This window comes from Fulmarus glacialis, unplaced genomic scaffold (assembly GCF_000690835.1).
Source record: "Fulmarus glacialis isolate BGI_N327 unplaced genomic scaffold, ASM69083v1 scaffold23866, whole genome shotgun sequence".
Lineage (NCBI taxonomy): Eukaryota > Metazoa > Chordata > Aves > Procellariiformes > Procellariidae > Fulmarus > Fulmarus glacialis.
In genome coordinates, this window is record NW_009216584.1 from 777 (window position 1) to 18613 (window position 17837).

The 17837-nt window shown below is 46.5% G+C and overlaps 1 protein-coding gene across 1 annotated transcript in view; it reads right to left on the minus strand.

The window, feature by feature from the left end:
- Positions 1 to 1398: 1398 nt before the first annotated feature.
- Positions 1399 to 17837, minus strand: part of ARID1A (AT rich interactive domain 1A (SWI-like)) — a 37471-nt gene continuing 21032 nt past the window's right edge. The window contains exons 8-19 of the mRNA XM_009579367.1: positions 16970 to 17115; positions 16774 to 16883; positions 14098 to 14307; positions 13341 to 13548; positions 9360 to 9492; positions 8811 to 8983; positions 8487 to 8637; positions 8197 to 8328; positions 7989 to 8085; positions 5662 to 6535; positions 5230 to 5360; positions 1399 to 4348 (exon numbers count right to left, since the gene is read on the minus strand). Of these exons, the coding sequence (XP_009577662.1) occupies positions 2624 to 4348; positions 5230 to 5360; positions 5662 to 6535; positions 7989 to 8085; positions 8197 to 8328; positions 8487 to 8637; positions 8811 to 8983; positions 9360 to 9492; positions 13341 to 13548; positions 14098 to 14307; positions 16774 to 16883; positions 16970 to 17115 (4090 nt within the window). The 3' untranslated portion in view covers positions 1399 to 2623. The remainder of the gene's footprint in view (positions 4349 to 5229; positions 5361 to 5661; positions 6536 to 7988; positions 8086 to 8196; positions 8329 to 8486; positions 8638 to 8810; positions 8984 to 9359; positions 9493 to 13340; positions 13549 to 14097; positions 14308 to 16773; positions 16884 to 16969; positions 17116 to 17837) is intronic.

Consider the following 17837-nt stretch of genomic DNA (forward strand, 5'->3'; position numbering starts at 1 on the left):
ACTGTGAACACTGCTTGTTCTCATTTTACTAATTTCTCATCTCTGCTATTTTCTTTTAACCATCTTAGAAGTGCGAGAGGAGTATGCGTCTGCGTGCATGCAAGCGCTGGGGGGGCGGAATTACTCCCCTCAGATCAGCTGGTGGTATAAATACTGGCAAAATGGGTAGTTAGTACTACTTGTGACTATTCTTTCCCTCCCAAATGTAGCATTCACTTATGATTAAATTCACCATAACACAAACACAGAAGTACAAAAGCTGCTCGCGGTCCTTTCTTCAACCTTGCTGCTGAGGTCCTTTCTGTTTAGAAAAAGAAGTAAAATTTTTACATTAATTTAATCAGATTAAACAAAGCTCCTGGAATACAGAACGAAATTATCAGAGAAGTTGGTTTTAAATCAACATTGTCGCAGAACAGCAAAGTCCAGCAGAATTCTTATCTCACAACTTGGTTTCCATTCAATATTTTTCAAAGCCAAGGAAGCGCAGCACCATTCCTGTCTCTCAAGAAATCCATTTTAAGGACTCTCCTTCTGCCAGGCAAAGAGCTCCTGCAATTCGTGCTGATAAACAGACTTTTCCTGAAAAGAGACGGTTTGATTCTGGCACAATTACTCCCAGAAATCTGAAGTTTAAGGAATAGAGTTAAGGGAGGGCTCTGGGAACTGAAAGCTTCCTAGGAGAGGACTAGGGGGATAAAATGAGGTGATTTCTTGAACAAAAAATACATTTGCCTTCAAAAAAGCTTCTCCTTTTTCTTTAACTAGCTCTTTTGCTTAAATGAGCTTGGTGCAGTTCTAGCTAGCCTGCTTCTATTATCATTTGAGGATAAAGCTGCAGGCTAAATAAAATACCCACTTACTAACCCATGAAAATGTGCAGATTTTCATATGAAGAGCCTGAACTTTGGCTGTTTGCTGAAGGGCACCAGAGCTCCATCCGCTGGAAAACCCCGTCCTCTGAAGGAAGTCAGAGTCCACACCATGGTTCCAAGAAAATGTGAAAAATGTGAGAGGAATGAAAATTTTCCGTTTTACAGAGCTGACAGGGAACTGCCCCCCTTCCGAGCAACAGCCTTTTTCACCCTCTGAACTACGTGTCTCTCGGCCGGAGCTTCACCTCACGCTGCAAATCCGCTCCTACCCGAGCCTAAGCAGCACTAAGCCAAAACTCCATCGCTAAACAAGCCAAACAAAGCAAGCAAAGCCAGACCACACGGCGTTAGGGTCTCCGGAGCAAGACAGGGCTTTGTCATCCCCAGACACTGCTGTAACTCACAGGACCTTTGAGGTGCTGCGTGGTAAGAAGGAGCTGACCTACAGCATCACGCCTGCAAGACCTGACAGCACTGAAGTTACCTCCCCATTCTGCTAATAAAAAAAACCCTTACAAACATCTTACCAAGATTTAATGTACATTTATTCTTAACACGTGGAACATATAGTATAAAGATTTCATACTGAATAAATGATATTCATTAAGCCAAAAAAGGAAAAAAGGGAGGAATTTACATCAAGTTTTTAGCTACATCGTCTGAAATACAAATATGCAGAATTCATCACTGAAAAATCTCAATTGTGTTTCTTCATCAGGAACTTCAACTGAACCTAGAACTTTTTCACACCTCGATTAGAAAGAAAACAAAAACAGGAAAAATAAACTATAAGTTGATTGGCTGCTGAGACAGCAATGACTTTATACACAGAGACCTGTACAGCATCCTCCAGGGAGGGATGTCTGGCAAGAGATTAAATAATTGTGTCTCGCTTTTGCAGGTCATCAACTCGTTAACTCGTCATACTATAAAGGGGTAGGGAGAGGGGGACAAAACTGCAAGGAATCTTAGGGTATGTGCAATGTACAACGTCATATATATATACACACGTGGCAGCATTCAGGCTGCAGCTAAAGGTTAAAACCAGTTCTAAGAGGTGATCTCAGGGTTATTCATACAATCAAGGAGGAAGAGAGAAAGAGGTCAGGGTGTTGTAGGTTCACACATGATACTTTGGGGGAAAAGCCTTTTTTTCTCCTCAACATTAACTAAAAACATTTTTAAAAACTACAGCTTGCTGCTGATCCAGCGTTTTTTTTTTTTCCATGTGAGACATTATTACAGTATGTTTACAGTTTAAGGTGTACAGTACATGAAGTTCTACACGCTACTGCACAGGCCTCCCTTGGACAAGGTCTGTTCACAACTGGTAACTTCTTGGTTCCTGCAAGATTGTGAATGTACAACGATAAACCACACAGAGTTCAGCAGTCACTTTTGTCCTTCAGAGTTTACCATTAAAAACAGTTATGAAAGTGGTGCCTGTCAATGTGATAACACGGCAAGTCGTTTTCCCCAAACTCACTGTAAACGACAGTAACTTTGGTTAAAATAAAAAAAGTCTTCTATGTAGACAGAACTTTGTCTCCTTTAATAAGGGATTCAGGACAAATTTGAAGGGCAGGGTAAGGGGAGAGGGAACGGGGACATCTTTCCCCAAGGGAGAAGCAGGACAGCGCAGGGCAGACAGTGGATTCTGAGGTGGTTTTGCATAAATAAAGGGCAACAGTCAGTTTCTAAGTTCTCCACTCACGCACACGCACACAGGGTCTCGGATCCCACAGCTGTCATGACTGGCCAATTAAAAACAGTACATCACAAATAACTTGTGAAACCAAAGAGTTCATCAAAGGCGACACGGAGATGTCCAACAGCCGCGACTCGTATAACGTGAACTCCGAGTGGTTCTCGTCCACCTTGGCCAGGGCGAGCAGCGCCCGAGCAGCTCGGCGCATCATGTCCACGCTCGTCGACTCAAAGGGTGGGTTCTGCATGTGCATCAAGCCGGCCTGGCTCTGCTGGAACTGCGTGGCGGCCAGGCTGTCCTCCAAGAAGCCCAGCAAGTTGCCAATGCTGCCCTTCTGCACAGCAATCGCTCTTGCTGCCAGGCTGTCCCCCTGTGCCAAGTTGGCCAGTAGTACCACAGCCATCTCTCGACACACCGGGTTCTTTCTGTCACTAAGGAACCGCACCATGGTGCTGTACAGCTTCTCCAAGCGACTGAAGGGGGGAGTTGCAAGAATCAAATCCACATTGTTGTCCTGGATGCTGAGTTTGCTGAGTGTTTCCAAAACCAGTCTCTGAGGGGAGAGGACCGCATTGGGCCCCAGTGTTGGAAAGGGATCCTGGGCCTCTGCTGATGGACATACTGCCCAGTGGAGGAGTCCATCCAGGATAGGCAAACAGATGCTTTCTGGGTAAGGGGAGAGGTCCAGCTGGCCAGAAATGTTGGCCAACGTGACCAGTGTATTTTCACGCAGCATCTCCAAGCAGTCCCACCACCACTCCACCTTGTTGCAGCTCACCCCTTGATCCTGCTCCTCCTCTTTCTCGTAGGTCAGGGGTGCCTGTTTGCGTTCTGGATGCTTGTGGTGTAAGAGGATCAGTTTCCCTAGAATCAGCAGCAGCCCGGGATGTTTAGACATTTCAAAGTCATTGCCTGGCACAAACGATAAACTCCTGATGATGTTAGAGACACAGATGCAGCGCTTCGCCAGAGAGTCCTGCCAGTCTAGGAGGGTGCAGAGGGGTGTCTCGTCTTTACTGTGAGGTTCGTCCTCCAGAATTTTTATATTTCTGTGGCTCTGAGCTGGACTAATGCCAAAGGGAAACTTGCTGCTTTCCTTCGCCGTCTCCAAAGCTTTGACCTCTTCCTCCTCCCCTGCCAGGGAGCCTGGACGTGCCGAAAGCATGTCGTCCATGGTGGCAGTTATCCTCTTCTCTGAGGAGCTGTCGGATGGAGGAGTCTCTCCTTCCCTAGTGCTCGGATTGCTCTCAGCTGCTGAACGTTTCCTCAAGACAGAGTTGCAGGAAGCTCGTTTATGAGTCAAAGGTAGCTCCGTCTTGCTCTCAAAGTGGGTCTGAATGTGCTCGGTGGTATCTCCGCCGCCAATCCGCCAGTGCAGCAGTCCGCTTTCGAACTCCTGCACTCGCCCCAACTTGTCTGAATAATCTACCACAAACGGGTCGTTTTTCTGCACGACCTTGACTGGAAGCTTGTCAAATTTACTAACTAGTTTTTCCTCGCTGCTCTCTAGAGGTGTTTTGTCCTTGCTCGAAAACGCAGCCTCCTCCTCTTCCTCATCCTCTTCTTCCTCCTCACAGTTCAGGCTCCGTGGTTCATCATCCTCCTCCCCTTCTTCATGAGAGGAAGCTGAAGATTTGCAGAACCTTTCGGGATCTAATAGTGTTCTTTGCCCTGGGTCTCCCACCTCGTATTCCTTCAGGATTCCAAAGATCTCGATCAGGCAGCGCCGGAAATACTCCACCAAGAGTTCCAGCAAGCCTGGCAGCTATGAGGGAGGAGAAAAACAGGAGGGGAAGGAAGGAAGGGAACAGTGATCAGAAAACAACTTGGGCCAACACGAGCAACTGGGAAAGCAGGGCATTAAGGGCTAAGAATTTAAGCAGTAATGTTCATCAATGGGTTCTTTTCATGCTGGCAATAAACTGCTTGCAAAAGAGAGCTTTCTGTCCTCTGAGAAAAGGAACAAAGGCAAAACCAGATACTGTCAGTATCCAAGCTGGCCCCCCTCCACACACACATACCTGTGCAAACACACGTGTGCTCTTGGTTGTATCTCCCCTCCGGTTGATACACAGGGAGGTGAAGGGCAGCACTAAGCAAAACAGCCTTTACAGCATTGCCAAGCATTTTTTACAACAGCCACAGAGGCACGTGGCAACTAACTGAGAAAGGCTGGCCCTCCAGATTGGCATCCCAGCCTCACTGCACACTGTCCCACGGGAAAGACAGAGCCAGAGGTGAACAAACGCCATCCAACACCCAAAAATGCAAGCAGCCTCCAGCCTTTCATAGCATTCTCGCTGCAAAGTCCATTATGGCCTCCCTACCATTACTCACTTCCTCCGTTACAGAGGCCATACATCTCACCAGAGAGGAGAACACACACGCTTGCACACCAACAAACAGGTACGTTACATAGGCCACCAAATAACTAGTGCACAGCTACCCAGACCCCATGCTCTCTTCAGAGTAACCAGTGCACAGCTACCCAGACCCCATGCTCTCTTCAGACCCGGAGCACTCCGCAGGTACAGGGACGTCTGGGAGTCTGGCCCTACAACAAGCTGCTTGTTGCTATCTCGCTGACAGAAGAACCCTGCAAAATTAGCACTTCAAAGACCTGCTCCAGAGAGCATCTGCACCCACCTGGCTGAGGTTGAAGGTCATTATGCTGTTGTCATCATAGAGCAGGATGTTTATGGTATCTAAGGCCCACGTACTTTCAGCTAGCAGCCCAGACTTCAGAGACATCATCACTCTCCAGGCTTCAGGAGTTCCTGAAACATAAACACATGATACTTCCAGCTCCTGGAGTTTAAAAACAAAAAGGAGATACTCAATACTTCTTTTTGGACCCATGAAGAGCAGAGCCTGTTTAAGATGATGTACAGTCTGCATGTATCAGCAATCTCTCTGCAGACTATGCCAAAATGATGGCTGAAAACACAACTAACCTGCAAAAATACAATTCCTTCAAAGCCAGCGGAGCCCTTCCACTCGGCAGCACTGTACTAAAGGGTAATGGCACCACCCATCCCCTTGACAGGCGCAAGCAGAAAAGCAGGAGTTTCCTCTTACCGATATCTTTTGCTGTCAGCCGTCTCCTCTGCTTCAACACAGGTTGCGTAGCTTCTACTGATCCCGGAGGGAAGGTGATGTCTCGCCGGATCATGGGAGGCTGTACAGCTGCTGGTGTTATATGCGAGGCAGGGACCGGCGGTCCTGCCTTCTGCATTTTCATCCCAGAGTGCAGGAATGGAGATTTACTAGGAGAAGTGCGATTCTCCAGAGGTCTGGGCAGAGGTGCTGGGCTGGATACCTGAGGAATGTGATTCTGCATGCTAGGGGGGGTCTGGTAGTTAGACTGGGGGGGCCTAGTCATTGGGGGCACAGGGGCAGAGGGACCATAAGGAGGTTGCCGGTTCCCGTGGGAAGGCCATGGTCCCTCATGGTTGACCCTCTGGTCTGAATGCAGAATTTCATCTGTTCGAGTCACTCCGTGATAAGCAGGCCCCTGGGGCGCAGAGCCCGTGCTCTGCCGATTCGGATAGCTGTACCCTATTTCGTTGCGCCCTTGCCACATGGCGCCTTGCTGCGGGCCCTCTGGAGTAGACTGTATGGGACCACCCATCATCTGAGGAGGCATGTTTTGCTGAGCATTGGAGCCTGGGGGAGCCGAGACCCTGTCTCTGCCAAATTGGAATGGGAACTGGTTCTGTGGCCCTCCGGCAGATCGGCGGTCAGCAGCAGGGTATGTACTCCCATACTGGTTATACAAGTCCTGCTGTGGAGACGGCTGTGCAGTTTGCTGCTGGCTCGGTTGCTGGGTCTGTGCTGGAGGCAGCTGCTGCTGCGTCTGCCCCTGCCCGGCGCTGTATGGGACGTTGTACATCTCCCCTTCATGTCGCTTAGCAGGCGGGCCGTAGCTGCCATCCATCGGTCGCTTGTAATTCTACAGGGAAAATAAAGGCATCGACAATATGAGATTATCTACTTAGAAACAAGCAACCCAAACCTCAGTGGGTAGAGCTACTCAGAGCCAGAGGATATGCCCCACGGCATGGCCTGTAAGAGGGCATGACTTGTCTCGTTGTTAGCCATATTCAATGTGAAGTTGGATCAGCCTTTCAATTTCACAAGCCAAGACCAATTCCTTGCGGCTGGCTGGGTAGTTTCCTTGTGGATTCTACAAGGATGCCTTGGGGGCAGAGTCTGCCCACAGAAAGGACTTTCGTGTAGAAAAGACTCAGCTCTACTATACATTCACCACAAACCAAGGTCTGCACAGGTACTTGTTTCCTTTCACATCCAGGAATTTTATCAGACCCTATTTCTCTTTTATTTCCCAGAAAACAGAGGTTTCTGCTGAAGCATCAAACAAGATGCATTAAAAACTGTTGTACTTCCTGCTTCTTCCTTTCCTTTAGATTTCAAAACACATCACTGAAAGGAGCAAGAACTATTCTCCCCCCTACTTCTTTTAAGTGCAAATGGAGAAAACAGTCAATTGCCAAGACAAAATTAAAATCCAAGATCAGTCTTGCCTCCAAGGGTCTATGCTCTAGCTGCTATATAGTCTACTCAGAAGCTCCATGGTCATGACTGGCTTCAGATGGAGCTCTAGGGCTTCAAAGATAACAAGTACCAGAGTAACTCGAACTCTTGGCTCAGGGCCCCATGGCTCTGGTTGCAGAGCCAAACTGCAGAGCAGTTGGAATTATTCTTAGCACAGCTCAGCGAGTGCCCTCTCTATACTCTCCTAAACCAGAGGACTCAAAAATTACCAGGAAAACATTACGGGTCTTGGCACTGATACAAAGAGCAAGTCATATATAAGGATTATGGAAAGATATCTATGTTCATTCAAACTCTGTCCTGAAACAAACCTGATGTTTTTGAGAACAACGAGTAGGAGGCCGTGGAGGCAGGTCTGAAGCCTTTGTCTGCAGGCTCAGCAAGGCAAAGACAAAAAAAAAAAGGCCTGGGTTGTGCAGAATGATCCACCTGAAACAGCTCCCCAGAACGATGAAGGACTTAAACAAACTGATCTGATCACTGGGACCAGGAGTGTTACAGAAACATGATGGGATCCAGAAAGTTCCAGAGGGGCAGAGAAGCCCAATAAAGCTTCCTGATCTCCTGCTGCCTGACCAGAGCTGCAAACTACACAATCTCCATTCCCAGAACATTGTTTTGCTAACACAACACTGGAAATGCTAATTAAAACTTACTTAAACTATTTGGAAACTGGGAAAAAAAGCCTCCTGTATAAGATACTTAATTCTACACATTCATAAAGCAAACACACAGCCCAAAGAGTTTTCATCCTCCCCTTTTCACAAATTTCACAGATAAAACTCTTCTTTCTCTCAGTCGAACAAATCAGAAACTTTCTGATAACTTACCTGCTGTTGCTGTTGATACATGGTAGTTTGCTGGCTAGGGAAGGGGCTGCCCGAGGATGTGCCTTGAGTGGAGAATTGATTGCCATAGGAATCATGTCTGGAAAACAAACAGATGCATTACTCGTCTGATCAGATGCATGCTTCAACTTTCACAGTCTCAGAGCTCTCTAACTGGGAAGAGCTGCTTGAGGCAACACCCCGCACAGACCTTTGCTGCTGCTGCTGCTGCTGCGGGTAGCGGCTGGGAGAGTACATCCCCGATTCAGGGGTGGAAGGCATGATGTTTGGCTGCGGAGTTCCGGTTGCTAAGTTGCCCTCAGGTCCCATGCCGGGCTCCGTCCTACATGGAAGCAAACACAAAAACCCCACACGTCCACTTGTATTCACCCTTGCTCCTCAAATGGAAAAAGATGATCAGAAAAGTCACAGTAGTGAAGAGAAAGTAATCATTTCACATGAGTCAAGCAAATCAGGATCTCACCAGGTTCAAGTACCCACCTCACTCTGTCGTAAGGACCTCCGTAGGAATAGTGTTGCCGCTGTCCCATGGCCATGTTACCCATCCCTGGACCTGCAGCACGATTGTAAGGGTCACCCATACCACTGTTGGGGCCCTGCCCTGAGGACATGAAGGGATCGCTTCCTGGAGCTGAAATATTGCAAGAAGGACTAATAAACATGTCTACCTCTGGAAGATGCGTCCCGCCTTCCGGGGAAGAAGGGCAAGCAGAAGGTCTCCTACGGCACATTCCAGCATATAGCCAGATACAGGGATTAGCACTCAAGGAGAAAAGGGAAAGGAGCACACAAGAACTTCCTCACCTTTCCTCATACTGCTGTAAGGATCCTTATTTGGCTCATAAGACATGCGACCCATCATGTCGGAGGTATTCATGCTGGGCTGGTACCCTGGATTTGGAGTCATGGAGTTCCGCTTCTGGAACGTAGGATCACTACCATCCGCAAAGGCATCCTGAAGGCCCACTGAGTTACTCCTGATTAAAAAAAAAAAAAAAAACAAAACACAGGATTATAGAGGTCCACGATGCTCCTCAGGATACTTTTCCCCACATGTTCCCTCTCAGGTGTTGCTATCCCCTAGAAGGACCACAGTCATGCTCCTCCAACAGAGGCATGAAGAACTGCCCTTCTACAGTACTGTCCTCAGACCCAATCCCAAAAGTAATGATTAATCACACACAGATGCACAGTTAACAATGTTGCTGTGAGCCATTAACAAAGGAACAAAGCCATGGAGCCCCACCAAAACAGGTACTCAAGTCTCCAGCCATCTCTGGCAATGACCCAGAAGCAACTTCACATTTGCAGCTTGCATCCAGCATAGTGGAAGAGGGTGCAATGGTTTCATACCTGATGCCTGGCAAAGGGGGCATCTGACTGTGTGGCGTAGACGCTGGAGTTGGTGGCTTCAAGTCTCCTCCTTCTGCCATGGAGCTGCTGGTGGACTGAGGTGTCTGAGGACCCTGCATTGAGCCTGAACCCGCTGCAAGAACAGAAATGTGGTGTGAGCAGCCTTGCACCCTACAGATGCAACCCAGAACCTTTCAGAACATCAGCCTCAAGAACAGAAAGCAAAGAGTCCTTCAAGAAAGAGACAGACGAAATATGGCCAAAAAAGTACAAGGAGCTCAACATTTCAAGGACATGCTGGGCCACACTTCCCAGAAGAATCACGTACAATAATCTAAAGCTGAGAGGACGTATTCATTTTCATCATGCCTTCATTTTTAACCACATTCCCTTCTACACACCGTGCCACCACTGTGGCACGGTGTCATGTTGCCTAAGCTATCTAGCTTCAAAGGCTGATGCAGTGCACCATGCGGCAGGGAATACAATGCTTCTTGCCAAGTGACAACCACTGCCCCATCACCTTCACACTTTCTACCCAGAAAGAAGGTGGGCTTGAGCCCTCTTCCTGGAAGTCTCACAATCTTCCTAGTGATGGAAACTCCAGGACGTCAGCTGAAGTCACCGAGTAACTCTGAACAAGGCTCCTCTGTCTGCTCTGCCCTTCGAGAGGGGTTAATTCATGCAGGTTAATTCAAGCACCACTCCCAAGGATTCCTGGAACAGGGAATGCCGGAGATGCCGGATCTTTCACTGAATGACAAAACCCGTCCAGCAGGTTCCCTGGCTCTGTACGGGTTGCTTTACGCTACAGTAAGCTTTCATCAAAAATCCCAGGCCGTCATGTGTAATCCAGCTGTGCCGTCAGCTCTAGGAGCTCTCCTCTGCCCCTGGATCGCTGTGACAGTGTCAGCTCGCAGGTTCATATGCTCCTCGCAGCTGGCAAGAGCTGAACTCTTAATTAATGTTTCCATTAGTTACCATCCCCAGCACCAGATATCCCTCAGCTTCAGCCCTGCTGGTTGATGACTCATTTCAGCTATTCATTAAAATCCTCCAAGGTCACGTCCAGGGCATGTTTGTTTACACCCCACCTTCCTGGCACCCTGTCCTCTTCTCCACGACTCCCTCCCAGCCCGGGGAGGTCTCGGGAGAAGGAAGGGCAGAGGCAAGCTCAGCGGGGAGTTTCATTCATGGGCCCTCCCCGCCGTTCTCCTTCCCTCGTCAGCAGCAGTTCAGCTCCACTCACTTCCCCCAGGAATTCGCCGCTCGTCTCCGTTTGTAATGCTGGCATCGGCAGGAAGAGGCCTCGAGACATTCCCTGCGTCGCTGCCATTTGGTGTTTGTCCCCACCCCCTGCCGTCCCTCCCACTCACAAATTTACACACAGTTGGAGCCAGGCCAGTTCCATGCTCTGGGAATTAAAACCCAACGACGGGCTGATTACGCCTCCCCAGGGACACGCTGCAGTTTGCGAGCAGGAACCCAAGAAGGTTTGCAGGAAACCCACGCCGAGTGCCCACGAGGCAGTACCCGGTCCACTCCAGCCAAGGCCTTTCTGTAAACACTTTTGTTTTTTCAGGGTTGTGAATGCACACTGCATGAAAAACAGCTCCAGCACCAAGAGCTCTACCTAGATGATTGTCCTGCAAGGCCTTTAGATGCTCTGCAGCCTCAAAAAGTGGTTAATGGAGAATCATGCAGTGCGATCCTCATCATTCACAAAGTTATGCAGAACTTCATTTGACAGAACAGGCTGAAACGAAGTGTAAGCCAATGCCAACAGGTTATAAAGTCTGCAAGGAAAGCAAAGCACGTGTCTGTGTGGGATGACAAGAGCCCTTTATCCAAATGATGGGACTTCAAAATGCCCCACTGTTGTCCTCTCAGCTTTCAAACAGGGAAGTTATTTCCCCAGTAAGGGCGATTCGCTGGGAGACAGGTCTCTGCGTGCAAGTCTGGAGGATGCTGCTGCAGCGGGGCCTCAGCAATGCCCTGGAACAGTAGTGCCACTGGGACTCAATGCTCCTCTAAGGCTCTTAAGTCTGGAGCTGAGGTTGAGAAAGCAATTTATGTTGTGTCCTACACCCTCAGTTCCTGCCGATCCAGGGGAGCAAGAGAGAGGAGGAAAAGGAAAGAGGAGCATGAACATGCTGAGTGATACAGCTTAAAGGATCAGAGCAACCAACCATGCTTCAGTGCTGCCTCTGCATATTCCTAGTTGCAGGAGTCTGGAGTAAGACAAGTGGAGAGAACAGTTTAAATAAGACATACAGCACAGTCCTCTCACAGCAGGAGTCAAACCTGCGGACTAAGCCAAGAAAGCTGCACAAACGTGCAGGGTTTGGGATAGCAGCCCTGCGAATTCCCACTGCTGGCTGGTGTGCTGAAGCAAGAAATCACCTGTACCACAGCCCAGAAGGCAAACTCACGACCTTCACATACCTCCGTATTAGCTAAAACAAAATAAAAATTGATGCATCATCTAATCCATTCTGACAGGCACCTAGTGCTACAAGTAGTTTTTAAGTGGCCTCCTAAAAGCCTCAGCCCTGTCCAAATAAACTCCAAATGCTCTTAACGTCTTTGTTCCACTGCCTAGTATCTCAGGGCGGCAAGAAAGAGGTTTTGGAAAGAAAGTGGGGATGGATTTGTGGTCTAGCTTAAGCAGAACTCAGACACCACTTTAGACAGAAGTTTAGTCTAATGACACAAAAGTTGCTTTATCTTGCAGAGTACACCAAGGTTGAAGCTACACTGGGACAGGTTTCCTGACTAGTGAAAAGACATGATTTAGTTCTTTAAAAAAAGAACAGCCTGTAACTGAGAGGATAGACAAATGCAGTTGCCAACAGAATATTCGGACAAGCACACTGTCGATTAAGGGCTTAGCAGGGCTGAAACACAACTGCAGTACAACCAAAAAAGAGTTCCATTATTCCACTCCTCAGGAGCTAGACAAAGATGATGCCAGTTTTCAGAACCAAAAAGGCATTTTTTGCAAACATTATAGGAACTTCAAAGCAGACAAAGTTTTTATTTCACCTACATGAACAGGCTCCTGACCAGAAAAAGCATCTTAAGGTTTTACTTATACAACAAACTGGAAAACTGAAGCTTAAAGGATTGGCAAGTTCAGCAGCAATTCAAGCAATGAACTCAATACAAATGAGACAGAAATGATCAGACTTTCCGAAGACTAAAGAGTACAGCATGCACTGCTAGCCTGGATGTCTTCTCCTTTTTTTTTTTTTCTCTGAATTGAACACTATGCTTAAATATTCAGAAACTGGAGCCCCCCATCAAATTTGAAACAACAGTAGAAGTTCATTCTAAAGGCTTGAATTCTAGAGGATCCAACTCGTAATAGACCTACGAAGCTCTCTGGGCACAAAGCCTCAGAAAGTCCTCACTGCCTTCTGCTGAAGACAGAAAGAAGTAATTCATGAGGAAGATGACTGCACACCCACGTCAAGCATTTACTCCCAAAAGGTAGCACTTGCATAGTCAAAACAAGCACAACTTTTCTAGCAGGTTCCCAAAACCAAGCAGTAACAATGAGGGCTGCTGTTAGAATATGCAGAGATCACCTTGAAGAGATAACTCCGGACTTCTCTCTCCACCAGATTCTCGTAAGGCAGTGATGTACTGGTAAGCACAGAGGTGCGTGTATATACATATGTATATTATATGTACGTGTATCTTTTTATGTTTTCCTTTTTCTTAAACTTAGTACAGGGGCGGGACACACAAAAACTGAACTATCCCAAGAGGCTTGACTTATTCCCAGTATTATTCACTCCCACGTTACAAAAGTATTTAATCTACACAACCAGAGAACATCTAATTAGAAACAGACACGGGGGCTTTGTGGAAGTTTGGAATCAGTCTGGCCCCCGGCACGTGGAGTCGGGTGTACAGTGCCAGAGACCCTCTGGTTCAAACATTCATTGCACACTTTAAACCAGTGTCTAAACTCACCTGGAGATGGAGGCTGTATCTTAGTCTGAGACTTCTTTGAATCGGCAGCTGCAAAGATATCTGGAGGGGGGTCTTCACCTCGCTCAATCTTGCACTCAAAGGCATAGAGACACTGGATGTACTGCTTCTTCAAAGAACTAGCTGCACTGCTGGATGTGCCCACGTTGAGATTTGTGGCTAACTCGCGCCATTTCTTGTTTTTGTTAACCTGCACAACCAAACAAGAGGCTTTAAACTCAAAATCCCAGCTGCTTCTCCTCCAAGAAATTTTCTGGGAAGAAATCAACGCTTCCCAGCTAAAACAAAGGATGAAATAAAGGCTAAGCAGAGCAGATACAGTTGTGTTCAAAACCCCAAACTAGTATAGTCTCTTCCTCACCTACAGGAAACTTTTCAAACAGGAACAGATTGCAAATCAAATTAGCCATGAGGTCAGTTGACAGCCAGACGCAAAGACAAAGACAATGTCACCAATCTTTGCACTGGACAAAGCAGAGAAAAGGAGCACTTGAATTGAATCTCACCATGACTGTTCTCAACCAGATAATGGGAGAGCAGACATTTGGCTCACTTAAAGGATGCTGAGTTTCATAAGCATTATTTAAAAAAAAATAAAAGAAAAGAAACACAGCTAAATGAAAAGTCATGGCTTACATCTAGCTACAAATCTAACTTTGTCTATTGACTTGTGACTGCCAGACAGTGGGCAGCTCTGAATACAAACACCCGGTCACCACACTGGCTGCTGGACACTCACCTGAGTCAATCCTCCAATCTCCTTCACTGAGATGTAGAGCCGGTAAAGGTCCAAGGGTTTCCTGCCTACCGCTGGGAGATTTGTCATGCCCATGGCCTTCTCTTCAGTAAAGGCCAAGTAACGATCTACCCAGATCTTCCTCTCAGGCTCACCACCCAGCTCGTAGAGTTTGGTGATCTTCTCATTGGTTGTAGTAGAGGAACTGGACTTCTAGGAGAAGGAAAGAGATATCAGGACTGAGCAGCACAAAAGCAGCTAGTTCACATCCGAGATGGTTTCAAAAAAGCAGTCAGATAAGAGTTCAAAGTTCTGCTGTTATATTGAGAACAGCTTTATATTAGATCTATATTATACTTGTCTCAGATCAGTATCAGGCAAGTATTAGTCGACAAAGGTATCACAAAATCAGCCGCTACTCAGGGAATTCACCAAATTTATTTTTAAAAAAGTGAAAGGTTTCAGGAATGCTACAGAAACCAAGCAAACCTCAAGGAGACTTTGCAGAGAGCCATCTCTCCGAGACATCCTTTGTGGGCTTGTTTGCTAAATTTATGAGAAAACATCTAATTCAACTGCAAATGAGATTCCCCACGGCTACTGCACTCTGCCAGGGTGAATACTGCCCTCTGGTTAGTCTCTTCTCTTACCCAAGTGGTAGATGCCAGGTTAAACTGACACTAAACACTGCAAAGGAATAAAAATAAACGTGCCTCAAAGGAAAATAAAGATTAGAGGCACCTGTTTGATGAATGTGTGTGAGGGGTCCCCCACAAAGACCATCTCTCTTCCCTTGCCTATTCACCGACCAAGGTGCAGAAATCTCCTGCTACCCAGATACGATAAGCTCCCACATTGGTTTGCTGTCGCTGGCATATCACGATCCAGGAAGACTGATATGGAAAGGTATCACAGGAATTTGGCATACAAGTTTACAGTTATGAAGTATGAGTATCACACACTAGTTCCCACACATCTGATTCACTGAATTGTCCGAGTGTAAAGGTAGAGATAAAACCTGTGGTCCTGCATCTTGCCTTGCTTCCCCCAAGTCTTTTGACGTCGTGCAGGAGCATGCTATTTTGACTTGCACTACCTGGATCACATACACTTGGAGTAAAGGCAGAAATGGTTTTGGCGTTCCAAATGCTTACTTAAAAATGAACTTCCAAAGTAGAAGTGAACTTCAAATCTGATGATGTTCTAGATGAACCCCTACACCCAAGACTGAGTGTATTCATTAGCACATGAGATAATCCTTGAACAGCGCAGACCAGGAGGACAGAACTGGCATCTCCTAGCCCAAGAGCATTCAAGTCCTTGTTTGTCCTAAATAGAAAGGCAGATGCCAGAACACATGAGCAGAAGTAAGAGATCTTCTGAATCTTCTTGCAGACTGCTGGTGGTACAGGTATCAAACTTGCAGAGCATTTATTTTCCTTCAAGTAGCAAAAGAGGAGACTACGGGCTCAGAAACTGCTTTTTTGGTGGTTCTTTTGAAACTGGTAGCAGTAATGCAAAGAAAAACACTCCCTGAAGAACTTGTTTGCCTCCCTCTTCTGGCTTTAATACAGGATTAGTAAGAGGTTTGTTTGTGAAACAACTGTAACACTTTAGCATACCACCTCCCAGCTGAGAGGTGATAACTGACTAGCTCCAAGCCTACACCAGAAACAAACTCAGGTTTGTTTACACTTCTTTTGGCAGTTTCACTGTGGCAGGTGATAATTCCTAATACTAAATTGTTTTGCAAGTAAAATTGATTACTCCCAAAGGCCTGGGAAATGCTCCCCTTCACTTCTGAACAGTTTATGAATCCCAGAAGTAAAAGCTTCAATTGTTTGAATTTTCCTGATAAATCCTGAAGAACCTCTTGGAACCACTGACACAGTTCAAGCACAGCCAGGGCTGGACACATCAAGCGTAATTCATGTTGCATCTCCTTATACGGAGCACTTCAACTACATGGTCTTTACCTTTACACTTCTCATTCAAGCAACAGTCTAATTAGCTATTCATAGGATCTGGGGACTTGGATAAAGCTGATCTAAAGGTGCATCTGTTCAGGTACCTTCTCCCCAGTTAATAAAGCAAGACTAGCCCACAATTGAAACGAGAACATCTAAATAAGGTGTGCCAGGCATCTGTTAGAAGTTGTAGATAGAGGCTTGAACTCGTGAGTCATAAACAGGGAAGGAACATGTGAATTCTGAGAGAAAAGTCCCTTTCCTAGCCTTACGGAGGGCTAGCGGGTCTCCGCAGGCGATGGCAGAGTTCAGGCTCCTCAAGAATACTGTTATTAACATACATGGGTACTTAGTGGTTTATCGCAAATATAGCCAGAGCCTACTCTAAAACACACATACACGCGTTTCGAGACACTTGTTTCTTTAATTACGCTCCAAAACATAACACATCCCAAGAAAAGATATCCCACTCACTTGCCACGCTCTTGAGTTAGAACCATGGTTGCAAGTAGCGGTCAGATCACACATTACAAGGACAACCATGCTAATGAGAAGTCTGTTCAGGGTAAGGAGGACAAATCAAATTAGGTTCCTCTCAGGAACCACACTCACTACCAGATAGATGCACTGTTCAATCCAAGTTAACATGTTTTATTTCCCTGGATGCTGAAGAGGATGGGACTCATTAAAAACAAAACGCGAAACATTTTACCTTTGACTTGGATTCTGCTTTTGGCGTCCCATCTGCCTTATTGTTCATTTTAGTTGCAGGTGTTAATTTGACATCCCCAAGACCCATCATTTCAGGGCTTGCTGCCATCCCTAGGAAGTTAAAAGAATCTTTGACACTGATTTTCAATCCAGTACGATGAAATCAATGAAATGCCTAACGGTCAGCAGTGGCTTACCTGCAGAGTTGTTAGCCATATTCCCACCCATCGGATAGGGTGGGCCCTGGGGGTTTATCATGCCAGCCATACTGTTAATTCCCTGTCCATAAGGAGGTCCAGTGCCCATCATTCCCCCTTGATTCATGTTGGGATAACCAGGAGGCCTAGAGAAGGCAAGGAAGAAACAGACACTTACTCCAAATACTAAGCGTTAAGATCTCATCTTCTAAGGAAGCAGGTTTGCTAAAAGAAACCTACAAAAGAAGCGGAGAAGTAACTTTCTCCAGCCCGCTTCCAGCAAAAGACCAAAGATCAGGTGCTCTTTTAAAGCTTAGCTACCCTAGAGCCTAAGTCTCATTCTCAAAGGAAAAGGGGATGCAAACCATTTTGAAAGAGGGACTTCAGTTCTGAACATTTTCACCCTTAATCTTGTTCTACTACATCCCCAAACTGAACTTCATTTCAGTTGTTAAGTTGCCTTTACAGGGAAGAACAGATCTGCAAATACTGCAGCCCTGTGCATTTAAGTGAAACACATTATTTGTACAGATGAATAGTGTAGTGCTCCTGCCACTTCTAATGATTTTTCTTTCTTTCCTTTTTATTACCCATACAAGCTACATTATTTTACATGTATCAGAAAACCTCACACACAACTGTCACTCAAACTTGTTACTCAAAGGGACAGGCTTTGATGCCTTTATTGGCATTTGGGAACTTGGCCTCTTGGCAGTCACAGGTAACATCAGACAGTAGATTGCAGAAGCAGCCCTTAAATGAGGAGGAAGAGCACAATGCCCAGTCACACAACAAATATAGCTAACAGCTTTACTGGGGGAACCCAATTTACAAGCAAGTTCATGGCTCGCAAGGCATTCTGGTAGGC